The sequence below is a fragment of the Tyto alba genome, unplaced genomic scaffold (assembly GCF_018691265.1).
Source record: "Tyto alba isolate M040663 unplaced genomic scaffold, T.alba_DEE_v4.0 Super-Scaffold_5, whole genome shotgun sequence".
Classification (NCBI taxonomy): domain Eukaryota; kingdom Metazoa; phylum Chordata; class Aves; order Strigiformes; family Tytonidae; genus Tyto; species Tyto alba.
In genome coordinates, this window is record NW_024881326.1 from 277,736 (window position 1) to 295,496 (window position 17,761).

Sequence of the window (17,761 nt, forward strand, 5' to 3'; positions counted from 1 at the left end):
CATCTACCCCAGGGGGTGGAATCCAAGCCTGCGTGTACCCCAGGATAGGGTGGGGGCACCCTCCGCTCCCATCCATCACTGTTCAATCCAGCTGACCCATCCTCTGACCCTCACATCATGTTCCAAGATGGTTCAAAACAAAGCAAAACAAAAAAAGATCAATGACATCTGCAAAAAGCAGCGGAACAAAAACACACAAGGAAGAGCAGAGCAAGGCTGGGGGTGCATACAGCTCTGGGCAGCTTGAGAAGAGCCTCCTACCTGCTTGGCCCCCCAGCCTGCCCTGCACACACCCCTGGTGACAGACATGACACAGGGGACAGCAACCTATAGGTTCAGGTCACCTTTCCCTACCACACACCCAGCACCGCTGAGAGGGGGGTTCCTGCTCACTTCTCCAAGAATCCAGAGTAGTTGAAGGGGGACTGACCTCCACTCAAAGAGGGGGAGCTGCCAGGCTTTTTCAGCTGGGGAGCAGCACCAGCCCAGCTCCCAGAGGGTTTGCAGCCTAGTATCCTCACCCATCCCATCCCATCAAGCCCCAGCCCCTTCCCCAGTGACCCACACTACCTCCCCACCCCCACCCCCACCCACCTCCCTGCTTCCCAGCCACAAATACACAGCTTGGGGCAGATGTTTATATAAAAAGTAGAGTTTATTGCCATTTCTACCTAGATTTACACAACTGTGTCACTGCTTCTGACGTCAAAAGGGACGTCCCGTCACTTCCTAGAGAGCTGGCCAGGGAAGGTGGGGAGCCCAGGCCAGCTCCCCCCAACCCAGAGGGCTGGAGCGCAGCCCCTGTCGTGGCTCTGCCCAGCAGTCAGTCCGGATCCTCCCAGCGCTGCCACACGGCTCTGTCACGGTGGATGCCAGAGGGGTGACTCTGTCCCCTCCTTCGTGCTGCTCACAGCGCTGGCCACCCGGCTACAGCTGCTCGCTGTTCCAGTCTTGCCTCGAATCCCCCAGCTGTACAGATGGGCACGGCTGGCCCAGAGCAGGGCACCCCCCAGCCTCGTGGGCACCGCTCATGTGTGTGTTTATACATAGATACAGCTACAGAAGATGGCCAAACTAATAAAACAAGCTTTTTTTTTCCTTGTAATCCCCACACTGATGTGCGTACAGCCATGCACTACACCGCAACTGCCACCACCGGTGCTGCTCAGAGTCAGGTCTGGGTGCCAGCATGCTCCTGGGTGGCTAGTGGGACAAATCTGCATCGCTCACTAAACAACGGTCTTCCTCCAACATCAGGCTTTGCCAGAAAGACACCCCCCCCCTGCACAGTGCAGCAAAGGCACAGGACTCAGCGTGTGCTCCTTCCAACCGTGGATTCCCATTAAAGTGCCGAAGGTCGCCTGGCACTGCCGGGGTGTTGCGGATGCCCAGGTTTCAGCAGAGCCTGGGACGGGCAGGCCACAGATTTACTCCTGGAACACGGTGGGTGGTTGGATGGGGAGGGGTCAGCTGCCCGCGTCTCCCTCGCAGAAGAGCATCCTCGTGCAGGAGACGGCCGCTGGCTCTGCTAGCTGGCCAGGGTTGCCCGGGGGGGGCACGGCTCAGCGCCGGGGTCTGGCAGTCCTTCGTGTGAGATGAAGGCGGAAACGATTTTGCAGGAGATTAAGTAGAAAGAGTTCTGTGGCTCTGCCCACCCCAAGGACAGAGCCACCTTACACCGCAGAGCCCCCTGAGTGCTGGGCTGGGGCAGCTGCCCCAGGGCTCTGCTCCTCGGGGCACAGGACCTCTGCAGGGAGCCGGGACTGGAACTTCTCCAGCTGCTCGGGGCTGGCAAGGGTCTTCAGGAGGCTGTTTTCACGCTCCAGCTGCGAGTTTTTCTCCAAGAGTTCTTTGATTTGCTCTTTCAGGACCTCCACCTCCTCCCGCACTGCGTACATCAGGTGATTTTTCACAAGATCCTGCAAAAGGCCAAAGAGACGGATCACTTGACAGTTACGCCCTGGGGGTTGCTCCCACCCTGCCCCACAAAGCTCTGCCGCTCCGCCACTCGCCAAATGCTGCAAAGGCTTTTCCCAAAGGCTCTCCCTCCCCACCCCACCCTGGCCAGGGCTTGGTGCTCACCCAGGCACCCATAGCATCCCCCAGGTCCCCCACTCGCTGCCTCCGGAGGCACTCTCCAGTCCCATCCCCTCAGGGGTTTGGCTGGCTGCAGTGCCCCAGCACCCACGGGGCCTGGCTCGGTGACCCCCACATCCCCGGAGGGTCCATCCCAGGTCGCCCCCTCGGCAGGCTCCCTGCGCACTGCGGCGCTGCTGGAGCCAATGAGCTCAGCCAGCTGCGGCAGGCAGACAAAGGAGCTGCTTCGCCCAGCAATAGGCTGGGGAGTGGGGACCCCCCGCTCCGGGCAGAGCACCCATCCGGGGAGTGGGGACCACCCCCCGCCCCCCCTCAAGAAAAAGCAGCCGGGCGGGGGGGTGCGCGGGGGGAGCAGCACCGCGGCTCACCATTGCCTGCTCGATCTTGTTGTCGATGGCCACCACGCTGGCTCCGGAGGCGCTGTAAGAGAGCGGAGAGGCAGGGCGTTAGCAGCGAGCCCCCGAGCACCCCCCTTCCCCGGGGAATCCATTCAGCGAGCGCCCCCCCCGCCCGAGCCCGCAATGCACAGAGGCTTCCCCGTTCACTGGGGATCAAAGCACCGCTCCGTCCCCGTCTCCCCACCACACCGGGAATGACGATGCACGTGGACCCCCCCCCCCTTCAGCAGGGGTAACGCAGAGGGGCACCGATGCACCGAGACGCCCCTTCTTCACCCGGGACAACGCGCCGAGCCACGGCGGAAAGCGGCGGGGCGGACCGCGGCCGGTACCGGGGCTGCCCGTACCTGTTGTCGAGCTTCACGGAGACCACGTCCCCCCCCAGCAGGGAGGAGAAAAAGGAGATGGAGAAGTTGTGGAGCTGGTAGACAGCCACCTCCATGGGGGACTGGTACATGCCGGTGCTCATGGCTGCGGAGAGCGACTCAAGCAGGCGAAGCGCAGCGGAACCGAGCGCAGCTCCCCCCCCCGCCGCCCTCACTTATATCGGTGGTGTCCGCCCCGCCGGGCGGTGCCAGCGCGGCCGGGCCCGCCCACCGCCCCACGGCACCCCTACCCCCACCGCGGCACCCCTACCCCCACCGCGGCACTCTTGAACCCCGGTACAGCACCCCTGAATCCCGGTGCGGCACCCCTGCACCCCACCGCCGCACCTCACAGCTGCACCCCAGCACAGCACGGCCCCCTCCCAGTGCGAGACCCCTGCCCCCCCCCCCCCCAGCACCGTGTCCTCGCGACTCTGCACGCCTAATCTGTACACCCACTCCTGCACCCCTTGTCTTCTGCAGCCAGAGTCCTGGCACCCCATCCTTCCCTGGCACCCCTCGCACCCATCCCTCCACCCCACATTTCTCTGCAGCCCACATGCCTCAGCACCGCCTCCCTGTGCTCCCCACGCATAACGGGGATGGGGGTTCAGCCCCGGGGGGGGGCCTGTTTGGGGGACTGGGAAAAGGAGGAGACCCGCTTTGCATGTGGGGTGTGCACGCCTGCAGGTCCCCGCACAGCAGCGCTCGCCGCGCCTGCAAAGAGAGGGGGGGGGGGCCCCAATGGGCAGCCATCGGCGTGCAAAGCGAAACCGGCAGTGCGAAACACAGAAACGGGAGTGGAAAAACAACAGAGGCGCGTGCGAAACAAAGCCGGACTCCAAAACAAAAACGGGAGTGAAAAACAAAACCGGCGTCCAAAACAACCCCCGAGGTGCAAAACAATCCCGGGTCCAGGCACCGGCACCGCCCTTGAGTAACACCCCCCCCCCGGGCTGCGGGGCCGCGCTCCGGGCTGGGGGGGGGCGCCGCCCCGCGGCCAAGGCCGGCACTGCAGGGCCGCATCCGGACCGGTGCTGCACCCCCGCTCGCACGGGGGGGAGATTGGGCGCCCGGTGCTGCGGGAGTGGGGCTGCAAGCACCGGGGTCCCGCCAGGTCTGCCACAGCGCCCGCCGAGCGATTTGCACATAGAGCGAGAGGGTCTCCTCTGTGGGGCGGAGGCAAGGCTCCTCAAAACGCCCCTAGCAGCGTGGGGGGGCCGGGTCTGGCACTGCCCACCATGAGTGATGCCCCCCCGGAACGTGGACACCCTCCCTCGGCTGCCCCGCCAGCTCCGGGGCTTATCTCTGCCCTCTGGACCTGGGCCTGGTGGGACTTTGCTCAGCACCAAGGTGGTCATCCCGCTGCCGCCGACCCCGTGGGGCTCGTCCTTCGCAAGCCAGGGTGGGGGCTGATGCTGAATGAGACGCCGCAAGGGAGCCCGCACCACGGTGCAGCGTCCGAGAAAGTGTTAATGCTGGCAGGGCCGCGTGCACCTCGGAGATGCTGCAAAGGACCCCAAATCCTCTGATCCAGGGAGTGCTGAAGGCACCTGGCACCTGGCTGGTGGGTGCCAGCGTGGGGAGCAGCCCGAGGATCCCCAGCCCGGTGGGTGTTCTGCCGCCCCCCTTCCTCAGGGAAAGAGCTGAGGGTGGGCGGAGCGGTATTTCTCCATCAGAAAGGGAAACTGAGGCACAGTGCAGCACTGTGGCTGCTTAGAGCAAGGCCCTGCCTGCTTGCTCCCCAGAAAATCCCATCCCTGCCTCCCAGAGCAGGATGAGGACCACGATGTCCGGAGCAATGAAGGACACGGGCACCTTGCGTGGGACACCGTGAGCCGTGGCTGGGCATGCGCAGGTGCCCTGAGACACACGGGTTTGATGTGGGGATGCGAGAAGGCATCTTCTCCTCCCCGGTGGGGGGGATTGCATGTGGGAGGGGAGGTTCTCCCGGGGGGGGGGAGCAGGTGTGGGGCCCGTTTGTCCCCTCTCTGCTGCGGGGGACAATGCACACCCCCCCCCCGTGCCAGCACCAGCCTGGCCCATGCAAAGCCACCGGGCAGGGACTGGTGCTGCGGAGACTGGGCAGGGGTTTGTCCCCCCCCCAGCCCTGGGGCTGGCGGGTGTCCCCCCACCCTGCCCGCGGCCAGGCCCTACTCACCAGTCCCTCCTCCTGAAGAGGCTCGGGGAGTACGGCGGCTGGAAGGCCATGCTGCCTGCGACCCCGCTCCAGCCCCTCTGCTCCACGGCAGCGACACCGGCTCTGCCTGCAGCCGCCTCCCCCCCCCGGCCACAGCCCGGGTACCGGCCGCATCCCGGGGCCACGGGCACGGGGTAAACACGCCGGGCCGATGACCTCAGCCACGCTCAATCGGCCCTTTCAGGGGCTGGAGGACCAGCGTGCCACCCCGAGCTGCGCGGGGAGCGGGCGGCTGCCCCCCTCCACGGGCAGATGAAAAGCGCTCTGTGTGTGCTCGTCCCCAGGGTGGCTGGTGGTGGGCAGGGCGGTAGCCCCTGGGACACGGGGCACAGCTCTGTCCCCTCGGCCGGGACAAGCCCAGGCCACCCACACCGAGGGTCCCGTGACTCAGTTTCCCATCGCAGCTCAGGGAAGGTGCCCGTCTCGCTGTGGAGGGAGCGGGAGAGAAGGGGAGAGGTTTTTTCTCTGCCATGGTTGGGCGCGGCACCGGCTGTGCCACCTTCTGTCTCCTGTGGAGAGGTGGGCAGCAGCAGGGAGACAGGGCGGGCACGCCCCCGCCTGCCCCCAGCCCTGGCAGCCGTGCCTCGGTTTCCCCAACTCCCCATCTCCCATGCTATGGCACCCCCAGACCTGGCCCAGCCCCCTTCCCAAAGGAAAGCCCTAAATTATTAGTGCCAGGGACCAAGGGCTCCAGGATGGACAGACCAGGGCCTGGCTTGTGGCACCTCGTCCCATGGCTCTGGGGTCCCGGGGCCCTGCCCAGTCCCTCCCCGTTGCAGCGCTCCAGCACTGAGGGCTGGAGAAAAGCCGGCGACTTCCACGGCTGCTGGAGTGCAGCAGGGAAGCGCAGCAGCGAGGCGCTTTGGGAGGAAATCGCTTCAGCTCTGCCACCTCCAATATTTTTCCCATGGAGCTGGGACTATTGCAAAAATAAACAGAAGTAAGCTGCTGACTCCCCTGCTGCCCCTCCTGGGGTCTTTCCCAGCCCTGACCACGGCCACCACTGATCGGGGCGCGGGGTCCCTGGCTGTGAGGCTGGGAAGGATGCTGCCCCCTTCCATGAGACCCCCAGGGGAAGGATGCTTTTTCAGGATGGAAGTGCAGAAGGCTCTGCTTTCTCTTTCCCTCCCGGCACTTAATTAATGAGGAATCCCAAGGCAGCCTGCTTGGTGGGTCCTGCCGTCCACTGGTGCTGCCCCCTCCCCATGGCACAGCCTCCGCAGGGATGCAGCCCACCCCCCTGCAGCCCCTTGCCCGCAGAACCCTCTCGGGGGACGCGGCTTCTGCCGCAGACACCTCTGGACATGTGTCTGGGTGCACACAAACGCCGGCACACCTTGTGACCCGTGCGTTCGTGCACACACGTGCAAGTCCTGCGCGCACATGCACGTGCTCGCCCTGCACACACACAGCCACCCCCACGCAGACACACGCGTGCCCCTTGCATGCACATGCAAATTTTTCTAGCCCACATGGGCAAGCACCCTGCACACAGGGGTGCACCTTGCACGCAATGCACACCTGTGCATCCTGCACGCAGACACCCTTACGCGTGCACACCCTACAAGCACGCCGCTCCTGCACGCATGCCGACGCGTTCTGTGTGTGCGCTGCGGGTGCCTCCCCGCACACACGTGCACGTCAGCCCTGACCCACAGCTGACGTGGCCGCGTGGGCACCGTGGCGTGGGAGCAGCTCAGCTGTCCCCTTGTGCAGGGTGGGGGGGCACGCCCAGCAGCCCCGCTGGCACCTCAGAGGTGGGAGCAGCAGCTCACAGCTCTGCTGGACCCCTGATCTGTGCTCGGTTCTCCCGGGGAATCCATACAGGAGCCACTGTGGGCTGCCCAAACGCCTCCCACAGCAGCAGAGCCCTGCGTGGGGCTCCAGCTGCGCCCCGAGCAGCGGGGGGGCCCTTTCCCAGCCCCCCGCGGCCCCCACAGACAGCCTTACCGGGCTGCTGGCCCCACTCCAGCAAGGCTGCTGGGATCCGCTTCCTCTCCCACCGCCCTGCTCTTGCTCGGGGCCTGGCAGCAGCCGAGCAGGGTGGGCAACGTCCCCCCTTGCTCTTCTTAAGGAGCAGTGCGCCATGGACTCACTGCTATCCTATGGCATCAGAGGCCATGGTGATGGGCGCCTTGGAGCAGGCTGGCTCGTGCCAGTGGTTATTTTGGGAACAATAACAGCAGCCGTGATACAGTATAATTGTGACGCTAATTGTTGTGCTCTCTAGGGGAAAAAAAAAAAAAAAACCTGTGGCTGTCATCGAGCAGATAGGAAAGGTGGTGACACCAGCCTTTCGCTGGTGTCGCCCCCAGCAATGGCCCTGCAGGATACCCCAAAGCCGCGAGCAACCCCCCTGCCTGCCTACACACAGCCTGAGCCCCAGCCCACGAGATGCCAGCCCCGAGTTCCAGGTGACATTTAGTGACAACCCCCTCCTCTGCAACGGGACGCGGAGGCACGAACGCTGCCGGGCTGAGCGTGGCTGGAGCAGGGGACAACAAGGAGCGGGGGGGTGACGGGATCATCTCTCGCCTCCTGGCAGCCCACACCTGCAGCGTGCTGTGGGTCAGGGGACATGGCCCCATCCCCAGGGACGAGATGCGCTATCGCGCTGAGCCTCCTGCACTGAACCCGTGCCAGGCACTGCAGTGCCACACGCCAAAGGATGCCCTTGTCCCGTCAGCTGCTGGTGGGAGCTGGAGGAGCAGCCCTGGCTCCTCAGCCCCTGCTCTCCCCCGGCTCCAGGCCGTTCTTGCTGCTCCATGGCAGTGTTCCTGGCTTGCTCTCTCCCAAGGACTCAGCTCAATGGGAGGAAGGCCCTTCAGAGGGTCCGAGGCGTGGGAAATGTTTATTGCCTGGCCTCGGAGACACTGGAGAGCAATACGGGAAAGGCGCAGAGCCAAAGTTGCCCAGGCTGCTCCGCAGAGCCAGATCTCCAGCTCAAAGGGTCAAAGCAGAGCGGGAGAGGAAAAGCCACTGCTTGCAAACACGCAGCTAAAAAACCTCTGCCTTTCACAGCCTAAAATCCTGCAGCCATGGCTGTGCTGGCCTAGGGGACTGGGGATGCCAGCACTAGGGCCAGCTGTGTGCAGGAGCTGAAAGAGGGGTGGCTGGGGACATCGGTGATGGCAGGGGCTTGCGGGAGCCCACCGTGGGAAGGGCTGGGTGTGGGACAGGTCTGTGGAGCCCCCCAGTCTTGCCCCGCATCCCTATCCTGGTGCTGGGGAGGGAGAGGTAGTGCCCATGGGCAAGCAGGCAGCTGTGTCATCTGCTGTCCCACTCGGCAGTCCCCCCTCAGCATCCCAAACTGCGCCTGCCTGCCCTGCAGTGCTGGTGTGGGGCTGTGGGGCCGGAGCTGCTGGAGCACACCAGTTGGCCAGCTCTCAGTTTCCTCATCCCGAAGGTGTCCTGGCTAAGCTGTTTACTGCAGACTTGGCACTACCCACAGCTCAGCCGGTGCCTTCCAAGTGCTGCGTGGGACCTCTGGCAGCCCCACGCAACCAAGAGCCCGGTGACACGGGGACCTGGTTCATGCCCACCAGAGCCTTGGAGCGCTCATAAAACCCTCGACCCAGGGCATGTGCTGCTCCAGAGCAGAGGGCAACCCCTCTTGCATGCAACTGTAAGTGCCCAGGCAGGTATGCAAGGCCCTGCCTGCAGAGCCAATGCTGCTGGCCTTGCTAGACCCAGTCCCAGTCCCAGGGCTGGGGGACACCAGAGCAATGGGGAGAGCCGTGCAGGGCAGTCACGGCCATTGCAACGCTGGGGAAGCCCATGGAGGGTTTGCAGTTGGGGAACGCCGATGTAGAACCTGTCCTCCCCTCCCTTCCCCGCTGGCAGAGGCAGAGGGAGCTCCCACGGGCAGGGGACCCGGCGAACCCCCCCGCCGGGCAGCGGGATTGCGGCGTGGGGACTCCTCCAACCTGCCAGGCTGGAGGCGGCGTGGGGCGGGCGGAGGGAGCCCTGGCAGGCTCCCATGTCCAGCTGTTGGGCTGCCTGCTTCCTCTGATAAAGGTACTTGGCTGTACTCCCAGTTCTGTTTTTTCTGGCGTGTGAGTGTACACCCCAGAGCTGGCCTGCTGAGAGCTGCAATTTCTCTCTCTAACTTTGCCACCGGCCCCCCTTCTTCCTCCTGTGCCCCCCACCCAGTGCGCCCCAGTAGCAGCTGCCCCCCAGCACCGGTGTGAGGAGGGGAGGTCAGAAACAACCTGGCTCTGGCAGAGCCCACCCCACGATGTTGTACGTAGGAAGCCCCCACAGCCGTGGCTTCCCCAGGCACGGTGGGGCAGGAGGGGAAGAGGAAAAAGGGCTGATCTGCTTATTACCAGCCCTGGACCACGCAGCCCAACCTCCCGCCTCGCCTGCGTTTGTTGACACCAGCCCCACGCTGCTGCCTGCGCAGCTCAGGCCAACCCAGTGCGTGCTGTGCCAGGGGCCGTGCAGCAAACCCCACCACCCCGCTGCTCCCACCCAGCCCGTGCAGGGCCCCGCAACTGCAGTGTGCCAGGGGAGGGTGTCAAGGACGGCACAGACCAGCAAAAAACCCGGTGGCATTCCCACTAGCACGGTGCCTGGCTGTGGGAGGGGAGCATAGCCAGCCCCTGGCCACACTCCCTGCCTCCCATGGGCCAGCGATGTCCAGCCTCGGGGAGGACGGGCAGACGGAACCCTCAGCAGAGTTTTCATCCACACACCTGTCCGCAGAGCAAGCATTTCACACCCACGGGCCCTGTGGGGTGGAGATCCCGTAACTGAACTCCATGTTATCGCCTCCCTTGGTTAGCCGTGCCCTGCCCCGCGGGTCTCCCGCCAGCCCAGGCTGTGAACTTCAGGCCCATCCTTGTTTCGTAGCCCACTGTATCATCCTGGACAGCCCAAACTGGATCGTCCCCAGATCCCAGCTGCCCTTCTCCGGTCTGGTTTCAGGGAACTGGGGTCAGAGATGCTGGACCCCTCCCCGGCACCAGGGCCACGCGGTGCCCTCAAACCCCACAGCGTCCAGTGGGCAGGGGCTGCTGGCCTGGGGTCTGCCCTCCCCGAGCGCCTTGCTGGTGCAGAGATGGGTTTTCCAGAGACCCCCAGCCCAAGAGAGGGACCCCAAGGCAGGGCCTCCGGCATCTGCCGAAAGGAATCCAAATCCCAGGCCAGCCTTCAGGCAGAAGCGGGCGCTCCAGAGCCATGCTCCGTGCTGGCAGCTGCTGCCCTGCGGCATGCGGGAGCGCCCGGCTCACTAATTGCAAGGCAGCTCGTTATATAATGAGAGGACAGAGGCTGGGAAGCTGCGAGAGAGCAGCACGTCAGCACCCCCTGCAACCAAAAGCTGCTCTTCCAGCCCAGACTAACCCACGTTCAAGGAAACCCTGGAATCCCCCACCTTCCTCTTTCAAAGGTGCCTGAGCTTTGCGCTCCCCCTGCCTGACCCCACGGGGATGCTCGGGGGGAGCCCCAGCAGCCCCTCACACCCCTTCCCCGGGGCCGGCTGGCTGGACCCAGCCGGGGGGGAATGCGAAACCCAGCCAGACACAGCGCAGAGGGGGTCGGGAGCGGGAGAGGAGCCGGGCTCCGGCAGCGTGCGAGCCAGCCGCCCGGCAGCAGGTCAGGCAAGGACGCGCGCTGGGGCTGCGCAGTTTCAGCAGAGCTGGTTATTAATACCCTGCCTGGCCTTTGCGAAGAATCCCGGGCATTTCGGACCAGGGACGCTTTGTTAAAACCCTTCCCTCGCTGACATTTCGGAACAATAACAACACGAAAGACAATAAGCTGCTGGCAGGACGCGTACCTGTCGTGGCTCTCCACGTGCTTGGCCTCGGCTGCCACCCGTCACCTGGCTCCTGCCGACCCTTGGGGACAACATAAGACCGTCCCCTGCCTCCAAATAGCCTGGAGTAGTCCTGCCCAGTGTCATTGGGGGACCACTGGGATGGTTTCGCTTCGGGCCATGGGGATGTCTTGTCCTGCCCTGTGGCATCGGCCACCCCATCCCCAGGGGAGTCGCAGGCAGGAGGTGGCAAGGTCTGGATCACACCCCCAACCCAACCCCAGGGCCAGGGCATCTGCAGGGCAGGGAGGAGCTCAGGGCTTCTCCTCTGCCACCGAAGTCATTCTGCAGAAGAAGTCCCTCAAATAAGTAAGTAAATAAATATATATATATATATATATACATATATATATATATATATATATATATAACTCTAAGCACACAGACAGAGGATGACAAACTCCTGTCCCGAAGCCAGCAACGTGTGGCACCTGGATAAATATAACTTGGAGCTCAACAGCAAAGCCTGTCTTTGGGACAGGTTGCAGCCTTTAACACCTCTCCAGCCCTCGCTCCCCCGCCACATGCCCTGGGGTACCCTCTGCCCTCTGCCAACAGGGTCTCAGTCACTTCCCAAGGCCAGGATCTGCCCGGGCCCCCTCTCCCCTCGGCAGCCACCTTACAGTGCCCACACACACTGCGGTCGCAGCCCCTGTGTGTGCACGTGGCTGCCAGGCTCTGCTGACAAGTGCCCTGAACCCCTCAGTGCCACACAGGTCACGGGGTGCTCCTGCAAAGTACAGGGTGGGCATTAACCCCCTCTCTGCACTGGGAGGTGGCTGGGGAGGTGGTGTCGGGTCCCAGCACAGAGGAGCACACCAGGGGCACGGCGTGCCCGCAAAGGCATTGCCCATGGCACCCACGTCTGTGCCATGCGCCCAGTGGGAGCTGAGATGCTGGCTGGGCTGTAAAAGGCTTCCACTGCGGGCCAGCCCCAGCCCCGACTCACAGCTGAGCTCAGCAGTACCGGCCTCAGCACCATCCAGGATCGGGCCGCATGTCACCATGGAACAGGGAAGCATGACGCTGCGATCAGGGCAGACCCCTGTAGCTTGCTTCAGCTCCAATCGCTTCCACACCTAAAGTTCAAAGCTTGAAATAAATCCTGGTCGGTATTTTCCCCATGGGGCCGTGCTGCTCGCCCTGCCTGCCCTTGGGACACCTACACCCTGCCCGCTCGGAGCTGGGTGCGTGCCCTGGCAGAGAGGCAGTGTCTGAGCATCCGCGGGAGGCTGAAGTAACAGGTTTCTGTGCAGCTGGCATTGGCATCACTAGACTTTGGCTCAGCTGTGACAGGCCCCCTTGGCCATAGCCCTTGTGGCCAGAGGTAAAGGGTTTCACCCTGAGGGGCTGGAGGGCCTGAGCAGGGCCCTCCTGCTCTCCAGGGCGCGTTGGGGAATCTCCTTGCTGAAGGGAGCTGAGTCTTGCAGAAGCAGGCAGGGATGGGCATGGTGCACAGTGTGGCACATGCTGCTGCCAGCCCTGCTAAGCTGTGCCGAGCACGGCATGCCGCGGCTGAGCCCAGTGCTGCTGGGCTTCCCCGGCCAGCAGCCCCTGCAAGCCTGGCCTGCAGGGGTATCGCCCGGGAGCCTGCTGGGTCATGGGGGTGGGTGTCCCAGGGAGGCAGGGTGCCCGTGACAGAAAACAAGGTGGGCACAGCAGACTGGCTGCCTGGCATCTTCCAGGCGGTGGGAGGATTTGGGCACGCCAAGGTCAGCTACTCTCTGGAGTACAAGCTACTCTTGCTGCTAAAACGAAAGCTCCCCAGCATCCTGGTGGTCTGCAGGGCTTGGCAAAGCGTGCTACGAGGCACGGGTCAGGCCACGTGCAGCTCTGTCCCGCGAGAGCAAAGCAAACCAACACCGGGTGCACCAGTCCTGAGCGGGAAGGGTGGCTCTCCCAGCCCCCTCCCCGGGCAGCCCTGGCCCCACGGGAGGGCAGGACGGCGGGACAGCTCTCGGGTCTCACACCCACACCTCTCTCACGCTCACACGTGCTCCCGCGCACGGCCCCTCTCCCCGTCAATGCCTCCTTGTTGCTCCAGCCCACTCGGCCGGCAGGAATGTGCTCCCCAGCCTCGTCGCCCCAGGATGCCCTTTACGCCCTGGCTCCGTCTCCTCCTTCTGCATCGCTGCTGCGAAGTGACACCCGACAGATGGGAACAAGTGGTGCCGTGCCACAGATGCCACCCCAGCACCACTGCCTGGGCAGCTCTTGCTCACTGGCCTGAGCTTATGGTGGGAAAGGTGGTGCTGCCTGGCTTGCCGATTCATCCTCCCCGCAGCCTCCCAGTGCAGCACAGAGATCCCCTGTCTCCCTGAAATCTCCTTGGCTTGCCCAGGACCTGGGGGAAGGCGTCCCCCAGCCCCTTTCATGGCTCAGACCAAAGGGTGGGTCATTGCCCACCCTGTTCGGCAGAGCAGCAGGTCCCACAGCACCTGGAGAGGGTCCAGCTGGGCGGAGATGTCCCCTTGCTGCCCGGAGCAGGACAGGGCACAGGCTGGCCAGGCTGCCAGATATTATCCGGGAGAGGCTGGGCAAGGAGAGCTGGCACGGGCTGGTCGATGTGGGCGAGGAGGTTGGCACATATCTCCTCTCCCCACCCCAGAGCCAGGCGGGGCCCTGCTTGAATCACACACCAGTATGCACCGGGGAGGGTGCTGCTCTCCCCCCACAGCGCTGACCCCCTCCCACGCTGCCCGGCTCCCCTCAGGCCCCTCAGCCCTGGGAAAGGTGCCATGCGGTCACGGGGCTGTTCTCCCTGGCCCACGCTTGGTCAGGCTTGCGCCTGGGTCTTGGATGAGCCACCTTGGGGTAACATTGGCTTTGTGGAAGGATGGCGGAGACTCTTCTGCCCGCCACACCGGAATGTGTCACCCAGCCTGCACGGTGGTGGGTTTCCATGTGAGCTTGGCCCCTCGGCACTGCCCACGTCTCCTTGGAGAGCAACTCATGATGCTCTGTGTCAGGGCACGGAGGGGAGAAGGCCTTTTTGAACAGGATCCCATGCACTCCCCGAGCAGAAGGGTTTCCTGCAGGAGCATCAGCCCTGTAGGCAACTGGTCCAGAGCATCCCTACCTTGTTCATCCCACACAGCATCCCTGCAGTGAGAAAAGAGCATGGAGAGCCTGGCAGGGATGACCCAGACAGGGAGAAACACCCAGAGACAGCCTGGAAATGTTGAATGTAGGATGTCCGAGAGCCCCAGCACTGATCTGACCCAGAACTGCGGAGCCCAGGGCTTGATCCAGCATGGGCTGAACTGTCTCCAGCAGCTCCAGAGCCAGACTCAGAGTCCAGATGCAGTTGTTTGGTCCTCCCGTGCTGTGTGCTGGACTTCGGCCACACACGAGCGTGTGCATCCATGCGACTTCCTCCTCCTGCCGTGCCAGTGTAGGAGCACATCAGCTAAAACAAGGGGCACAAACCTGCCTGGGTTCCCCGGTGCCAGCAGCAAGAGTGCCCTTATCAGGCCTTTTATCGGGGTGTTCCTCTGGCACCCACAATCCCCTGCTTTGTATGCTATCCCCTCTCGGGTATCTTGGCTCATTCCCCAGGAGGAGAAAGTTCAGGCTGGAGCAAAACAACAGCAAACACAGGTGTGGGCACACCTGCCTCCAGTGCCCGGGGCCATGCCCCCCAGCTCCCACACGCCGTGCCGCCCAGGGGCCAAGGGGGATCACCCAAGCAGTCTCCAGACCAGGCTGGCAGCAGGGTGTGATGGAGGGACACCGTGGCTTCGCACCGTGCTATGGCACAGCCTGTCATAAAAGGGAATTCCTGGAGCCTCTCGGGACAGAACACACACCAGGGCACGGAGGACAGGCTTGCGCACTGCGGCAAGGGGCACCGGGGGGGGGCACAGATGGGGAGAAACCCCAGGCCCCTGGCACCTCCGCTTGCTCTCTATCTCAGCAGAGCAGACCGGTGCTCACTGGGAGCACAGCGGGTCCTGCTCCAGCAGGGACGAGTGTGAAAGCAGCAAGCCATGCCCACATCGCCCGCCTCTCACCCACGGGCACCGTCACCGCCTCCCCAGGCAAGCAGCCCGGATGCTTGGCTCCGACACCCAGCCCCGGCAGCCCGCACCGGGGACAGTGTCTCGCTTCCCCTCTCCACCCATGATGCCAACTGGCTGCAGCCTCCCGGAGTGCAGGGAAATCTCTCGCTCCCGTTTCCCTCCCAGCTGGGTGGGTTCGCTGCTCACCGCGCAGCCGGGAGCCCGGGCTGGGTGCCGGGTGCCTTGGCGGGTGTCCCAGCTCCTCCTTTCCCACCTGAGCGGCAGCTCGGCGTTATGTAAGTGCAGGAAGAGTGTCTCCGCCGAGGACGGCGCCGAGGGAGCAGCCTGCTCAGCGTGAGACGCTGGCTGGGGCGAGGAGGCGTGCACGCATCGCCTGGGTGGCTCGCACGCGTGGGGCAGCCACGTGTGAGCCCACTCGCCTCCCCGTGTCAGGCGAGGGGAGTGAAGGGTGGCTTGCACACCCACGCGCAGCCCAGGAGCACACCTACAGGTGCACGCACATGCAGGGAGGGGAGGGGGATGGCGAGGTGTCTGCAAATCTGCAGGTGCTGCTGTGCGCCCCACCTGCACGCTACCCCACCCGCGGTAAAGGAACGAGCCCCGGAGCCACTGCCTGCCCTGCCAGTCACGTAGATGCCCGCCACATACGCACCAATGGCCCACGTGTAACCGCAGCACTGGGAGGGGGGCATGTGTCCCACCTGCAGAAGCCACAGGCAGCTCCAGGTGCCACCACCCTGCAGGCCCCCCCCGTTCAGCTCAGCTTTCCCAAGGCTGAGCTGGAGAGCCCCAGGCCTGCCAGCCTGCAGCACAGGCTGCTCCCCGTTGTCTCACTGGCCCTCCGGGGTGGCTGGGCACCAGGGCCAGCCCCATCGCAGAGCTGGAGGTGACAGTGCAGGACCTGAGACAGCTCTGTCCCCTCCCTGTCCCTGGGATCCCCCTCATCGGGGCCGGGGACCCTGCGGAGTGGTAGCCCCATGGACCCCCGGTTCAGTCTCCTCTGCCTGCAATGCTGGAGCAGGGGAGCAGGGAGGGACCCCCCGCTCCTGCCTTCGCCAGCCTCGGCAGGGCAAAGCTCAGCCCTCTGGCAAGTGGATGGGAGCATCCCTGAGCACGTCCCACTGTTTGGGGGGCGGCAGCCCCGTCCCAGAGCAGCCTGCTCCAAGCGGAGAGGCAGCAGCTCTGTCAGGGGCAGAGACTCTTTCCAGGGACGGGAAATACCACCCAGGCCAAATCTGTCTCCACTCGATTTGCTCCAGGGAGAGACAGGGAAGCTGCTGAAAAGGACCTGGCAGTAGGACTCTCCCAGTTTCTCACTAACTCTAAAGGTGGCTTTCGAGGCAGCACGGCTGTTTCCCAAGTGACAAGCTGCCCCTCTCCACGCAGGACTGAAGAGACACCGTCCATGCCCCCACCGGCAGCGTCTGTGTGGCCGGGGAGATAAACTGAGAGTCCAGGGACTAAGACACACAGCTGGAGGCTGTTGTCACCCCCCGGGCAGGCACAGGGCACCAACAGAGGGGCACCGCTGGCCACCATGGGGCAGAGCCACCCGGACCTGCGCCCGGGGACTGGGCTGGCACCACCCATGGTGGGCAGACTGGGCTCCCTGCCACGCGCAGCCGCTCGTGCTTCTCCCCACCTGGAAACCCGCAACACTGACACCCTACCTGGCTCCAGGGTCGTATGTGACCCCATGGCCCAGGGTCCCAAGGGTCCCCCTACCCCCCGGCAGCCCGAGGGGGCTGCAGGCCCCATGCCTCACCCCCATCCTGCCGGCTCCCGAGAACACAGCCAGCCCGGGTCCGGCTCGGGGGGGCATCCAGCACACAGGCAGCCCCTCGGCACCCGCCGGTGACACCCACCTGTGGAAGAGCAGGAGGATGGAGAGCAGGGTCTGGTCGATGTTCCTGTTGCAGATGCCCTGGTTGAAGAGGTAGCAGGGGTCCCGCACGACAGGCTCCAGCGAGTCCTGGCGCATGATGGAGCTCAGCTTGTCGGTGTTGAGGTTCTTGCGGACCAGCTGCTCCTGCAGCTGCCGGAAGCTGCTCACGGTGGGGCTGCCCAGGTTGTTGTTCTCGCCCCCGGCCCCCTCCTCCAGCCCGCTCCGGTTGGCCAAGTCCAGGCAGCAGCTACAGCAGTCCAGCCCCACGGGCGACCGGCACTCCTCCACGGGCGACGAGGACATCCCGGGACCCCCCCGCGCGTTGCCACGGCGGCGCAACCGGGGCCGCTCCCGGGGCCGCGGCGGGCGAGCGGCGGCAGGACGCGCCCGGCTGCCCAGCGCCCGCCCGCCCCGCCCGGCCCCCGCCCCCCCCGCCGCCCCCCCCGCCCGGCCCCCGCCCCCCCCGCCGCCCCCCCCGCCGCCGCCGCCGCCGCCGCCCCGCCCGGCCCCCGCCCCCCCCGCCGCCCCCCCCCGCCGCCGCGCCGATTGGTAACGGCGGCCCTGAGCGCACGGGCAGCCCCCCCACACCCCGGTGCTACCCCCACGCGTGGGTCCCTGAGGTGCTTTCTGCCTCCCCCCCCCCCGCCAGCCCTAAACCAGCGGCGGACCCTCGGGGGGGGGGGGGGCGGTAAGCGACGCCCCCGCCCCGGGAGAGGGTGACAAGGGGTGACAAGGGGCCACGGTGCTTGCCCCCACCCCCGGCGGGGACCCCCTGCCTCGCTCTGTGCCTCCCGGGGAGGGAGCAGAGGGGCTCGGGGGGGCGGGTGCATGCCCACAGCGTCAACCCCCGAGGCTGTGGCAGGGGCACGCAAAAGCCCTCGTGGCTCCAGAGCAGAGCCCAAAAAGAGGGAAAAGGGGAAGAAAAGCCCCCAGGATGTCAGAAAAGCCTGGGGTGAGCCGGCACCACCACTGT

General features: G+C 64.9%; 1 protein-coding gene across 2 annotated transcripts; it reads right to left on the reverse strand.

Moving 5' to 3' along the window:
- Positions 1-636: 636 nt before the first annotated feature.
- Positions 637-17,197, reverse strand: TSC22D3 (TSC22 domain family member 3). 2 transcript variants are annotated; one of them, XM_032995428.2, is made up of 3 exons: positions 16,769-17,197; positions 2,466-2,517; positions 637-1,919 (listed from the first exon to the last, which is right to left on the reverse strand). In XM_032995428.2, the coding sequence occupies exons 1-3, from the start codon at positions 17,089-17,091 to the stop codon at positions 1,674-1,676; spliced, it is 621 nt and encodes a 206-aa protein (XP_032851319.1). In that variant the 5' UTR covers positions 17,092-17,197; the 3' UTR covers positions 637-1,673. The 2 variants fall into 2 exon arrangements, with proteins under 2 accessions (XP_032851319.1, XP_032851321.1); XM_032995430.2 differs by lacking the exon at positions 16,769-17,197 and adding an exon at positions 2,843-3,021.
- Positions 17,198-17,761: the final 564 nt, after the last annotated feature.

Bases quoted from the DNA above. Each gene is read 5' to 3' on its own strand.
- TSC22D3 (XM_032995428.2), bottom strand. From the start codon at position 17,091: ATGTCCTCGTCGCCCGTGGAGGAGTGCCGGTCGCCCGTGGGGCTGGAC. The intron at 2,518-16,768 runs GTGGGTGTCACC...GCTCTCTTACAG, and splicing joins ATCCTCCTGCTCTTCCACAG to CGCCTCCGGAGCCAGCGTGG. The intron at 1,920-2,465 runs GTGAGCCGCGGT...GGCCTTTTGCAG, and splicing joins ACAAGATCGAGCAGGCAATG to GATCTTGTGAAAAATCACCT.